The sequence below is a fragment of the Photinus pyralis genome, unplaced genomic scaffold (assembly GCF_008802855.1).
Source record: "Photinus pyralis isolate 1611_PpyrPB1 unplaced genomic scaffold, Ppyr1.3 Ppyr1.4_LG6, whole genome shotgun sequence".
Classification (NCBI taxonomy): Eukaryota; Metazoa; Arthropoda; class Insecta; order Coleoptera; family Lampyridae; genus Photinus; species Photinus pyralis.
Genome location: NW_022170663.1, coordinates 32,001,647 through 32,015,127, shown reverse-complemented (window position 1 = coordinate 32,015,127; position 13,481 = coordinate 32,001,647). Strand labels below are relative to the sequence as shown.

Genomic DNA, 13,481 nt, shown 5'->3' with positions numbered 1-13,481 from the left:
TTGACCGTTTAGACCGATTTTGATCAGTCAAAATCTTAATTTCTCCCTTTATGGAATAACGCATTCACATTAATATTATAAGGTTAATTCTTTTTACCACCCGCACGTTAGTAGGGGAGGTATTGCATTGGGGTAAAAAAGGACTGCCTCCCCGTACACTTTTTTTTACGAAAATACACGTTTTGAAGTACCAGGAACCCGAATCAAACAAAATCTCGATTATGTCGGTCTGTACTGTCATTTCCGGTTAAACGGCTTAACCGATTGGAACCAAATTTGGTACAGATTTCTTAGACATAAAAGAAAGGGCTGAAAAGCTTTTGGACAAAACGATTACAAAACAACAAAAGAACATAGTAAACATTTATATCGACATCTTTGTGATTTGGAAAATTAATATCGATCTCCATTTTTCTGCTGTCCAATGTAGGTTATATTAATATAATCGTATTGTATTTGTGACCATTCTTACTTTTTCGTGTAATTTAACTTTGATATTTTTTTCAGCGACGAGGCGAGAGCGTTGGGATTTACAGTCTTAGTGGATATGCGAGGTGCGACCTGGTCTACCGTTAAACCGATACTGAAAGCTCTTCACGAACATTTTCCTCAGGGTGTTGTCTACCAGGCCATTATTGTCAAACCGGATAATTTTTGGCAGAAGCAAAGGACATCTTTGGGTTCTCATAAGTACAAATTTGAGGTAAGTCTTTTTGTAATTTGAATATGATTACTAGTGCCGATACTGTGTAAAATGTTACTTTGAACACGAAGGCGCATTTGACGTTTTTATGTGACTGCAAGTCTGCTAAACTAGTTGTTAGTACCCCTTTAGTAAACGCTTCATTCTAATGCCATTCTTGTTTGCAGACAAATATGATTAGCGTAGAAGCATTGCCTAAAATAATAGATACCTCACAATTAACGTCAGATCTGGACGGATTACTAAGCTACGACCATGCGAGCTGGTTAGAAACACGTTTGGCTGTGGAAGAGTTTGTATGGCAAGCCGCGGATATTTTAGATAGACTTGACGATTTACAAGAAGATCTATCTAGAAACGACTTTGCCGAGGATGTTAGTGGTGCTAAGCACGGAATTGATATGCACAATGAAATGAAGAAGAAAATCATGAAGGCGCCTGTAGAGGACATAAATTTGTTAGGTACGTTACACTTTTTGTAATAAGGTATTAGTTTCACATTTTGTCTTAACTAAAATAGTCTTCACACAGCTCCTACAACTGGATACCCCTGAATAATCATTCATTTTCTAATAAAATGAAACACTCCACGTTGTAAGGCAATTTTAAATTATAAATTGTGCGAAAAGATCTGCCCTTAATTTGATACGTTGCGATTTAAATATTTGCTTGAAAGCACAAAAATCATTCGTGTCTCAATTTCAGGACAACGACTGCTTCAAAGGGTTTGCGGAAACGACACTGGTCAAGGAGGTGGTGATGAACGAAAGGATCCAGATTCTCCCGTAATCGGTACCTCGGATGCAGATATCAAAGCTTTAGTGTTACAAAATCTCGACGGAGTGCGTGCTTCGCAGCAACACCTCCTTCAGCTGTGGCATCATAAGAAATTAAAATTAGATCAGTGTTTTCAACTTAGGCTCTTTGAACAGGACTGTGAAAAGGTTTGTCGATTGTCGTCTTGAGGAGTGACACTAATTTTGTGTTTTAGATGTTTGATTGGATTTGCCATAATCGTGATGTGTTCCTATTAAATTATGTAGAAATTGGTCATTCGTATCAGATAGCTAAGCAATTACAAGAAGAACATCAGCATTTCACTATGAGCTCGATGAACGTTTACGTGAACATTAATAGGATATTATCGGTGGCCAGTCGGCTGATTGAAGGCGGCCATTACGCCGCAACCCACATTCGAACTGTTGCGGGAAGATTGGATAGAACATGGAAAGATTTTGCGTCGGGTTTGGACGAGCGCACCGCCGTTTTGGCACTTTCCGTCATTTTTCATCACAAGGCGGAACAGTACGTCGATAACGTGCCGGCGTGGAATGGGGCGTGTGAGGCGAGCAACATACCAAATGAAATAATCATGCTAGAAAATTCGATACATCAACATCAAAATTTGTACGAGTCCATGTGCCAGGCGTATACAGAGGTAAGTAATTTGGTACCATGAGGGACAAATTTCTGAGTGTAAGTTACAAGTAAAAAGGTACTTTAGCGCATTTTCCATATTATATAACGCCGTACCCACGTCATGTATAACTTTTAATATTGTTTTCACGGTATTTTGACACTAGATACGACATTCGAATTCGAAAGAGCTAAAGAAAAATAATGGAACACCATTTCAGAATTAAAGGAAACTTACACAATCAAAGCCTTGAGTGTTCAAGCGGTTGAAAATTAAAGGAAAGGTAACAATCATTTTCTTTAAAAAAAAAAGTGATAAGGGGATAAGCATTTGTTCAGTTTTTATTGGTTAACGTCTGCAAAAACATTTATGGTCGTTTACACCAGTGTTTCTCAACGGGGGACATGACCTATTTCTTTCGGGCCACGAACGAAAGGCAGAAGAACGGAAACTTTTCAGTGGTCCACGAAAGTTCACTTCTACTAATATTTTACTGAAATATTAAAATTAAATAAATTTACCAAAAATGGTCAGTACAAAAATTATACCACAATAACCCCTTATCCTTGTGTGTGTTATCTCAGTGTGCCTTTCCTAAAAAGCATTAAATCCTAATCGCAACGTTAAATTTAAATGTTTATAAATGGCAAACGCACAATGCAATTGATAGACGCGGTACCAGAAAATTGTTTGTGTTAAACACGACTTACACCCCTCTACCCTCTATCGCCTACCAGGATTATATTTATCGTTTTTAATTTTGCTCTGAATTCTAAAACGTTTAAAATATTGAAATGTCACATTTAATGGCCTATATTCTATACATTATTGTGCAGTCTAAAAAAGGCGTAAATGAGTCTAAAAACGCGTATAAAGCTACTAAAATTTCAAAAATTTCCCGGGGTATGACTCCATACCCCTCCAGTGTAACGCGGAGGGGGGTCACAGAGATAAATAACATTCACAAGTAGGCCACCAGTAAAAAAAGGTTGAGAAACACTGGTATACACCATTACATTTATGCAACTATTCAAGGGCGCCGGAAGAAAATGCGCTAGGGAGGGGCCCTTACATTTTTGGAATAGAAAATGTTACCTAACTATTTTTAAATTAGTCACTCAATAGGATACGCAGCTAAATCATATATCCAACAAAAACCATTGGTGTAATAGTGTAATAGGTACATCACAGAGACAAAACAAAACAAGAACAAAAGTAACAAGTTACAGTAGTTCACTGAAAAAAAAAATGAAATTAATAGCACTATATTATAAAATTTGCTGTGGTTAGCACAGATACCACCCGCACACCGGCGCATGCGCATTCTACGTTCTTTTAGGTTTAACAATATATTGTGTACCAAATTTGGTTCCAATTGCTTAAGCCGTTAATAAGAGTTTAGCACACTTGCGCAATTCTCCCCGAAAGCTTTTCAGCTCTTCCTTTTATATCTAAGAATATGTGTACCAAATTTGGTTACTATAAGGGTACAGACAGACCGACATCATCAAAATTTTGTTGGATTCGGATTTCTGGTGCGTCAAAACGTATATTTCCGTAAAAAAAGTGGGGGATCATTTTTTACCCCAATGCAATACCTCCCTTACTAACGTGCGCGGTGCGGGTTTAATTTAATCTCTATAGTCTATAGGTAGGTATAATATGGCAACTTTATGGACATTGAGGTAACTCAATAAGGTTATAAAAGGTTTACCTACTTTTGCTTTGTCACCGAACAGCGATGGGACAGAAAAAGGTGGCTGTGCTCTGGTTTTATTGTGAGCTTTCAACATTTTCTAAAATGGATTAAGTGAATTCTCAAATGCCAGGGAGGGGCCCGGGCCCCTCCTTGCCCTTTAGTAGCGGCGCCCATGCAACTATTAGTTAAGTTAATTAATCAATGCTAAACAAACGTCTTTATTTATGACATTCCCTTCTTGAGCATCGCGGTAATGAGACAAAATGTACAGTAGAGGGTGAGTTTTTTCGAATGTTAAGAAGGCGGCCTTCGGAAACTAGCTGAGATTCAATGGGGAAACAATTGCAGTTTTATGAGCCGAATGTGGGCTTAGTCACCAAGGACATATGCTCACTGTACAGTTTCAACACAAATTGTTCAACAGTTCAGCCACCGTACCGTTTCGACTAATGGTAGCATCTTTCGCGTCAAAGTTCACAACGAATCCATTGCTCACTATAGTCTATTCACTAACTATAAGTTCAATTTCATTTCTGTCGCCAGCAGCACGCTATCAACAGTAATAATGCGATGAAACGACTCAATTTTCCTTCTTTCATTCCGTTCTTCTGCTTATTTTCCTACCATTGCTTCCATGTTTCACAACTTGCTTTCTTATGACCCCGTTTTTTTTTACAAAAATAGCACTTATCAGTTTCTTTCCCGTTCGTAGTATGCAAACCTGTGTCATCAACTCATCACTGTTTCTGCCATTCACACGATTTGCTCTTTGATTCCACTCGTCTCTCAATTTTCCCTTTAAGAGATCAATTCTGCATCCGGCCGCGTCTCCAGAGCAGTGACCAGAGTTTCGTACTCCTCTGGTAGGCTGCTAAACAAACTCGCCACCAGCCACTGGTCATCCAGACCTGCATTTTGCTGCATTCCGTTCAACCTTTCCATCAGGACTGACAGCCTCGCGATGTGTGCCTCCATATCACCGTTGTGTTCAAGACAAAGACGGCAAATTTTCCGCATCTGAGATACTTTTTACGTGAACTTTTCTGAGGTTATCCTAAGTCTCAATTGCTGTTTCAGCTTTCCGAATATGAATCAGCCGGTTATTCTCAACTGCTAATCTCATCATAAACGATAACGAGCCCTTTGAAATTTAACTATAGCAAAATGTAACTAATTATTATGTATTCTTTGCTATAGGCACCTAAATATTTAGAAAAATGTTAAGTGGGTACAGCATTGATTATACAGGTTGGTGTGTATAATCAATGGGGTACAGGTACTTTTACCTCGACTGTACCAGCAATGAGCATTGAAATTTGTAAGAAAGTTAGCCTTAAGTTTATTAATGTTTGTTAATTTAACAAGTATTTTTTACTTTAACAAATAATTGTATTTTGCGTTGCGGTATTTTATTAAGATATAATAACTTTTTTCTTTATCATTTTACAAGTTCATTATAAAATGGCCATAGTGATCAAAAGATTTGATTTGATCGCCTCTGTATCTGTGTTGGTTATCAAATATTCATTTTATCATAATAGTGTCATTGTGTTTTGGCTTTTTGGTAAAAATTTGTATTAAATATATTAAGCAAAATCAAAATTAAACTATAAGGTAAGTATGCCAAATGTTACAAAATGAGTAATAGAAAATGGTGAGTAGGAGGATGCCCTTAGAATTCTGTGTCTTTCTTCAAGCAGATAAATTATCTGCAATAAATTATGCCATTATTACCTAATTTAAGTTTAATACATATAACTGCAAATGAATTTACAAATACCTATTTACTGCACATTCACAGAGAAATAATATTGGCATTTGTCCTTTATAAATTAACAGTAATGGAAGTTTTAAATCGGATTTGCTGCATTGCATTTGTCAGTTGTTAAATTTTATCGTATTAAACAGTATGACAAGAGGAATGCTATACGACCCCAAAAGCAAAGTGAGACCTGATTATTCTTTACATTTAAAATGTATATTTAATTCGAAAATGCCTGTGAGATTGTATAAATACAATGCGTTTTAAAGCATAACCATTGGCCTCGGTTTAATCCTGATCGTGCAGGTGTGGCTTAGATAGTATCCAAATAGTGTATATTGGCCAATTAAATGTTTTAATACTTATTGGATGCGCAAAATTCTCTTTTTGGTGAGGTGCGTTTTCTAAAAGTTTGACAGTAACACCTACTGTTCTTATGCTGCTAATAAAAAAACTTGAGGTGCATTTCTAAAATTAAACCACAAATACGTAGAGCGTATATCACGTATTTGTGGACCAATAATTTTTCTTAAATTTTAACCGCTCGTCCTACTTATAAAACCAAATTGGACATACCGATCAGCGCCCTTTCTGACTAGCATGAAGGTTGCAACACTACACAAAATTTCAATAAATTTCCCCACATGGAGTGTGGGTTGGTTGGAATATGAAAAATGTTGGTAACTAATTTTATCGGAAAAAAGAATACCTATTGTGGAAATGCGCTTTTTATATGTCGTTACTTTGGTAACTACATAATTGTTTAAGATAAAATTTTAATGTTCATATACATATAGAACTTTTGATTAATATCAATGTGCCGGTGATTACAGCAGTCGTTAGACATTCTTATACCAATGTAACATGTGATGGAGAAGAAAAAGGAGTCTTAGGGTGTTCTTTCCGGCGCTTCGCTGCATTCACGCTTCGCGCTGAGATTCTATTTTTTTTAATCGCATATGAAAGCGCTTCATTGAGGCTTCGAGCACCCTCGTACAATATAAAAGTACAATAGTGTATTTTTGGTAAATGTTAAGTGCAGAAATAAAGATTCAGAAACATTCTTGATAAATTTTTCTGATTCTTTGGCCTATCTTAGGTATTATCCCAGGGAGTCCTACTCCAAGGTTTTCTTTCATTTTACGATATATGAATTTTAATAGTATTCTTTTTTGGGATCCTGTTCTTGGTAAGGGTATCATTGTTAGAAGGTCGTTATGATGTTGGATCAAAAGCAAATGCTCGAAGGTTATCATGTTCGTGTACTTCGAGATGTGTCATCCAGTAGTGCTTCTCTAATGTTTGTGCATATTTCCCTAAGACTTATTTTGCAAAGTACGAAGAATTTTAAACCTCCTTTCTGGCATCCACAAGCGTTGCCGCATTTCTTCATGCAACCGCATGATATTATATCAATTAGTACAGAGGAATCAGCCCTTGTTCTGTGGTTATCGGTTCCAAACCCATGTCGCGGTGTTTTCAACCCCATTCGAGGGCGTTTTTCTCCTCTCCAACCCACTTTTGTATTAGGTGATACGAATGGGGTTGGAAACACAATAGTAGATGTCGTAGGTACTCGAAACAGAGGAAGATGTTAACGACCTTCCAACAATGATGCCCTTACTTAGAAGAGGATCCCACCACAATAGATGAGGATGAGACGAAGACGATTAAAATTCATATATTAAAATACGTAAAATGAAAGAAACCTTGGAGTAGGCCTCTCGGGGATAATACCTAAAAGATAAACCAAAACATGAATGTTTCTTAATCTTTATTTTTCACGTAAAATTTACCAAAAAATAAACTATTGTACCTTTTTGTATTGTTGTACGAGGGAAAACGGAACGGAAAAACGGTGAACTTTGAGAGTGCGCAAACTCAGGGTTAAGTTTTCCTTTTTAAGACTCTTTCGATCGACGGACAAAAGAAGAAATGTACCCAAAATACCTTGGTCCCGAACTCGATTTACTGGCCTCTCTTGTACAGAGCGGGCGGCAGGAAAAGTAGCCTTCCGTCGGATTAAAAAGTATGTGCGGTTTAAAGCTTAATAGAAAATAACCCCTTGGCCCAATTTTAATGAACCGGGTATCAAATTAAAGCCTGTTTGATTTTACGATATTTAAGCCTAACAAATATATTTTTAATGATTATTTCAGTACGATAACGCTTCAAAGTGACCATTTTTAGAGGTTTGCCGCGCCACAACCAACTTTAAACTTCATTGAAAATAAAATTACTCGACCAAATTCCTTCAAATTTTAGTATGTTATGGATTGAACAGTTCTTAATACGTAAAAAAATCTTATTAAACAGATTTGATTTTTGTAAGCACTCTTAGAGCCCCAGGAATGTAATACGAAAAACAATAATTTCGTTGAATTTCCTTAACACAATTTTTAAATAAATAATAATTGCGAGTGGGGCTCGGAGTGGGGTTTCTTACAAATACACGTATCTAAACCAGCTGCCTTCAGACAATCTTTAACCCATCTGCATTGTTTACAGGCGGGTTTACCTGGTTTTACTATGGTAATAAATAAATTGTCTAAGCCATTGTTTAACCTTAAATCTTTGGTTAATTGTAAATATTTAAGTAATAAACTCGCTACACACAAAATGGAGCCTTCCTTAAAAAACGGTAAATTTAAACCTCATTATTTTGATTTGGTCGGCCGAAAACACTCCACTATAAAAATCCTTTTAGATACGCATTCTCTCCTATATCTCCTGGTAAAATAAGGGATAGCGCTGCCCTATGAGAATTAAAGGTTCGATAACTGATTGTAGATGAGTCCAATAAAAATTGAAAAAAAAGAAATGATAATTGAAATATTACCATCGTGAGGATGGAGACATTTTAAACAACAATATCCTATTTGAAAATCTTCCCAAATTTTTTCATAGGTCTCCAAACATGCTGAAAATCGAGCGTTGATCAACATTCATCAAATACACAATTTCACTTGCGGTAGAAACATTAAGAATCTTTAGATTTATCGAAGTAGGTATATTTTGTTAAATGGAAATATCATTTACACAATGCAATACCTAGATGCAAATCAGCGTGTTTTCCTATTAAAATTGGGAAGAAACTCGCGATGGAAGAGCATTGATGTCCTACATAGCAGATTAAAATCCATCTTATTGTTATCAGAACTCTTATGAAGGGGGTAGTTTTCCTGTATTGTATACCTTCACTCAGTTGCTCCGAAGAATAATGTTTGTTGCGAGTATTATTATATTTTCTTATCCTTTTTTTTATACCGCGCTTAAGCGATTCTGCTCCCTCAGTCTTTAAACAAGACAATAGGAAGTTTAGTGTCTGCTATTTATGGTTTCCAATGTGCTTTTGCACGGTTTTTCAGAGGGGCAAGTGATCGCACCTTTCCCTTGCTACATTAACTCTTTGACTTCTTTCTCCGTTCCTTGCCGTGAATTCGTCTTACTTACCTATGGACGGAACCCATTCTCTTTTAAACATCATTTTTCGAACGAGTGCGTTCAAAATGCTCAGTGAAAATTAATCATCAAATATCTGCATTATACTGTGAAAAATAGTAATCGTCAAACTGAATTGAATACTAAGGCATTTTTAAGAACTTTTCTCATACTGGTGCCTATTTTTGTTCCCTAACTCTTCATTTTATTTTAAATTCCCGATATATTTATTCCACCAGGATATATTGAAAACGGTCGTCTAAGATTGATAATGTGGTACATTTTTAACCATTGGTTAACCGTAATTCCCCTTTTCAATTTTCAAAGGTTAAAGGTAGCTTGCTTAAATTTTAAAAAAAACATGTATTTCATTTTGACTTACTTTTTAAATAATTCAGTAACCATATCCAACAAAATGTTCAATTATCAAAAAATATGGCGGTTGTTACAGGTTACATGTGACACTCCATTTTTATTGAAAGATCCTTTACTTAAAATAAAGCTTGAAGTCTGTAGATAAAATGTTGGATTTTGTTTATATTTGAGACATATGCCACTTAAAGGTGATTGGTGCAAATACAACCGTATAGCATAGCATTTTTGTAAAAGCTTTAGAAATCCAACGTTTTTTCGCACAAGTACACATTATGAATGTTAAATAGTCTTTGTGCATAATTAAATGCCAGCAGCTAACGTTTCTATACAGAATTTTCGATTTTAAGAAATTCGCTTGAAAGAACCAAAGCATTCCCATTTTATTGTACAGAATGTGCATAATTAAGTTCATCTTCAATTTCAGGTTTATAATTCCTATCAAACTCTATTAAATGGATTAGATGTAATGTTACAAGTGTGCCATAACTTGTCAACATCAATAATTCCTGATGCCAACGGAAATATTGACAGTGTATGATTTTATTTTATCGTAACTTCCAGGGGACATTAGCTGAATTTCTTATCTTATATAACTTAGATCTACCTATTTGTTAATACAATCTCTAACTACTTCTTTCTTTGCTTGGTGGTAGGTTCACAGTACAAGTAAGAAGTTTCTCTATCAACTTGATCATCTGGTGCAGGTCTGCAATCAACCGGGAATTGATAAGAAACATGTAAATATTTTTTGCTTTACTTATACGCTTTCCTTTTTTCATTTACCTAATATTTTCCAATTGCTTTGTCCGGTCTGACGTGACATTTATTTCACTTTAGGGCGAAAATACGACCAATTACGAAAATCGGCCCGGCGGTAATCCGGCGGCCGATTACAGCGAAGGCGCCAGTCACGTGCTCGCCGTCATTCACCAGATCCTTAATCACCATCGGGCCTTAGAACAGAAATGGCACGCGAAGAAGATCAAACTTCACCAGAGATTGGCGCTCCGTTTGTTTCAGGAGGATGTAAAGCAGGTACTGTTCGTTTTTCGATTTACGGACTCGATTTCAAATTCAAATTTGTAGGTATTGGATTGGCTAACGAACCATGGCGAAGTTTTCATAAGAAAAAATACGGGAATTGGGAGAAATCTTCAGAAGGCGCGTGTTTATCAGAAAAGTCATGAGCACTTCGAGAATGTTGTTCAGGTTAGTGATAATTAAATTACTCGCTTATTTACTAACAGGCGGTGTACTGGTTGTATGTCCATGGAGCTGCCACTAACGTGTTAAATTTCTGGCCAAGCCCTTCAAATAAATCATAGAGCAAGATGTTTTACATTACATTGCCAAAACAAGCGTGTAACTGTTTTAGTTATGGCATAATCATTCCGTTATTTTGAAATTATAGTAGAAAGAAAGTAATTAGTAGGAGAAATTGAAATTACTTTTGGTTTATTTTAAACGCACTTGTCGATTTTTCATTAAGAGAAACGATGCATTTATTATGCGTCAGCGGAGCCGGAGAGTACTTTCAATTGAATTTTAGGTGATGGAAACTTTTTCTGGTTCTAGAATGTTCGTTTACATTTTATTTTGCATTGATTGATACATTAAGAATCAAATCAAATTCTTTAAACCAGATTTAGAGGTAATGGAATCGAACAATTAGGAGTTTCCTGTACAGAATGTATTTTAAAAGGAAGGAAATTAGATAAAAGACCCTTTACAACAAAATTATGCAATTTTTGTGTCTAAGGGCCATCTTATTAGATCGTATTTGTTGTTACATTTTTTAATACAGCAGAAATTGATAATTAAAAAACGTTAACTTGGAAACATTCCGTGGCTGGACTAGAATGCATGCAGAAAAATACAAAAACGTTCGTATTATTAGATTATACGTATGGAATTTAATAGAAATGTTAAAAATTTAAGTTACTGGTGCTTTTTCTGTCTACATTGTTTGTAAATGTAACCCATAGTAGCATCTGTTTGGTTAGAAGAAAGAGGTTTATTTTCTTTTCCTTAAAAGAAGGAAAACATCCCATTTTTTATGTGTTGATACTTTGCGCGCGAATGTAAAACCGCACTTTCTGCATACAAAGCCGCATAAAAAGCTCTTATTTGCGGGTTGATTTTATATTAGAATTTTTTAACGGTTAATTGCTATATGCTAATTTTATTTAAGTATTCTGCATTGTTAAAAGAAAGTTGGATTACATTTAGTTATAAAATATAAAGACGAATATGCATTTAAATGCTATTGGTTATTGCGATTTTATTGGGGTAATATTAAAAAGGAATGTATGTAACCATCAGGTGGTTGTTGGTGAGTAAAGAAAATTTTTTGTCGTATGAATTTAGAACATTTAGAACAACAATATAAAACTAATCCTGAAGAAAGTGTTGCTGCCACTCACGAAGGATGTATTTTCCGTGCTCCCAATACTACACGTCGATACTTTTAGCTTTAGTTTAGTCAGGATTTGCCCCGAAATTCTTACCAGGTTCGACCCCCAAGAAAATTCACTTATATTAAAAATTCGCCTTTTCACGCAATTACATGCAGTATTTTGGTTTTACAGTCCTTTTTTTTTGTAACATTTTTCCCAGGGGCCAATATCTTGAAGGAGCTTTTGTAAGCGAATATTCAGGTCCACTTTCTTTCAAAGTATAAAAATTTAGACGTTGAGGTTTAACTAATTAGAATTTTTGAATCATATTCGCCACCTAGAAAATTCATTACAGTTAGTTTCGCCCCTTTTCTTAAGAAGTCTTACGCGCATTCGCCCATCAGGAAAATCCACTTATATGAGATATTCACCTTTTCACAAATATACCATACATGTGAATGTATTGAAATTACGAGTAATTTCCTACAGCTTTTGGACCATATGGGATTAGTTTTGAAGTAGTGCCAAAGGGGTGATTTCAATTTTAATAGTCTTTCTACAGGATGTTTTAAAAGTAATAGTCAATTTTTTTAATAAGTTCAGTTGATTTTTTGGAACTGTTATGCATTTTCTTAGGAGGTCTTGAAATAAATGCGCCCTGCAGACGCAGAGAAAAAAATTACCAAGAGTTTGTTAAAATTATTTGTTCGTATCTTTAAAACTAAATGAACGCCAGCGCATTTTTGAAATTTTCGGTTTTTTGGCCTAAACTTCGTTATTTGTAGAGTTACTCTAAAAGCGAAAATTAATCTACATAGCATTCTGTAATTACTTGCCCATTTAAGCGACTGAATTCTAAAAAGCTCAAAAAATAAATGAGAAACCGTCCGGTTTAGACGTATTGTGCTCTATATAAAATTTACTCCAAATTAACGTACATTTTGAAAAATGAATTTGAATTTTTATCCACTGTTCCAAACAAAAAAAAGTGAACTAACTCGTTGAAAACTCGATTACCTGTCCGATACAACTTTAGATTTCAATATTAAATTTTTAATTTCCTCAACATTCAGATCAGGAAAAACAGTAGAAACAGTAAGTGACCGGATTTTCCAGTTTCAGTTAATTTTGATGGAAAAATGTATTCGATAAGTTTAACTGAGACAGTCAAAGGCATATGAGAAGTCTAATCGAAAAAGTACGAATTGTTTTGGATTCTACGCCCCAAAATTAATAAGAAAAAGAGTTTTCCCGAGAAATTTTGGTGTAGTCGATTTTTGGTAAAAAAGGAAGGTTATACACTGCCTTTTTTTGAGCCCCGAAAAAAAAATTGTCTCAGATCGACCCGGGAAAAAAATTTTCTTATAGAATGTGGCCTGTAGAATCCATAATTTCAAACAGTTCCAAGATTGGGCTACTAGTTCAAAAGTTACAGCCCTTTGAATTTTCTTTCGAAATTGGTTTCTAGTCTATAACTTTTGATTGAGAAGTCTAATCGAAAAAGTACGAATTGTTTTGGATTCTACGCCCAAAATTAATAAGAAAAAGTGTTTTCCCGAGAAATTTTGGTGTAGTCGATTTTTGGTAAAAAAGGAAGGTTATACACTGCCTTTTTTTGAGCCCCGAAAAAAAAATTGTCTCAGATCGACCCGGAATAAAAATTTTCTTATAGAATTATGGCCTGTAGA

General features: G+C 35.4%; 1 protein-coding gene across 1 annotated transcript in view; it reads left to right on the top strand.

Moving 5' to 3' along the window:
• Nucleotides 1–13,481, top strand: part of LOC116173489 (triple functional domain protein-like) — a gene marked incomplete at its 3' end in the record, with an annotated part of 132,446 nt that overhangs the window by 42,800 nt on the left and 76,165 nt on the right. The window contains 7 exon segments of the mRNA XM_031490987.1: nucleotides 508–703; nucleotides 871–1,165; nucleotides 1,409–1,647; nucleotides 1,695–2,141; nucleotides 9,822–9,929; nucleotides 10,235–10,432; nucleotides 10,484–10,606. Coding sequence (XP_031346847.1) covers nucleotides 508–703; nucleotides 871–1,165; nucleotides 1,409–1,647; nucleotides 1,695–2,141; nucleotides 9,822–9,929; nucleotides 10,235–10,432; nucleotides 10,484–10,606 — 1,606 coding nt within the window.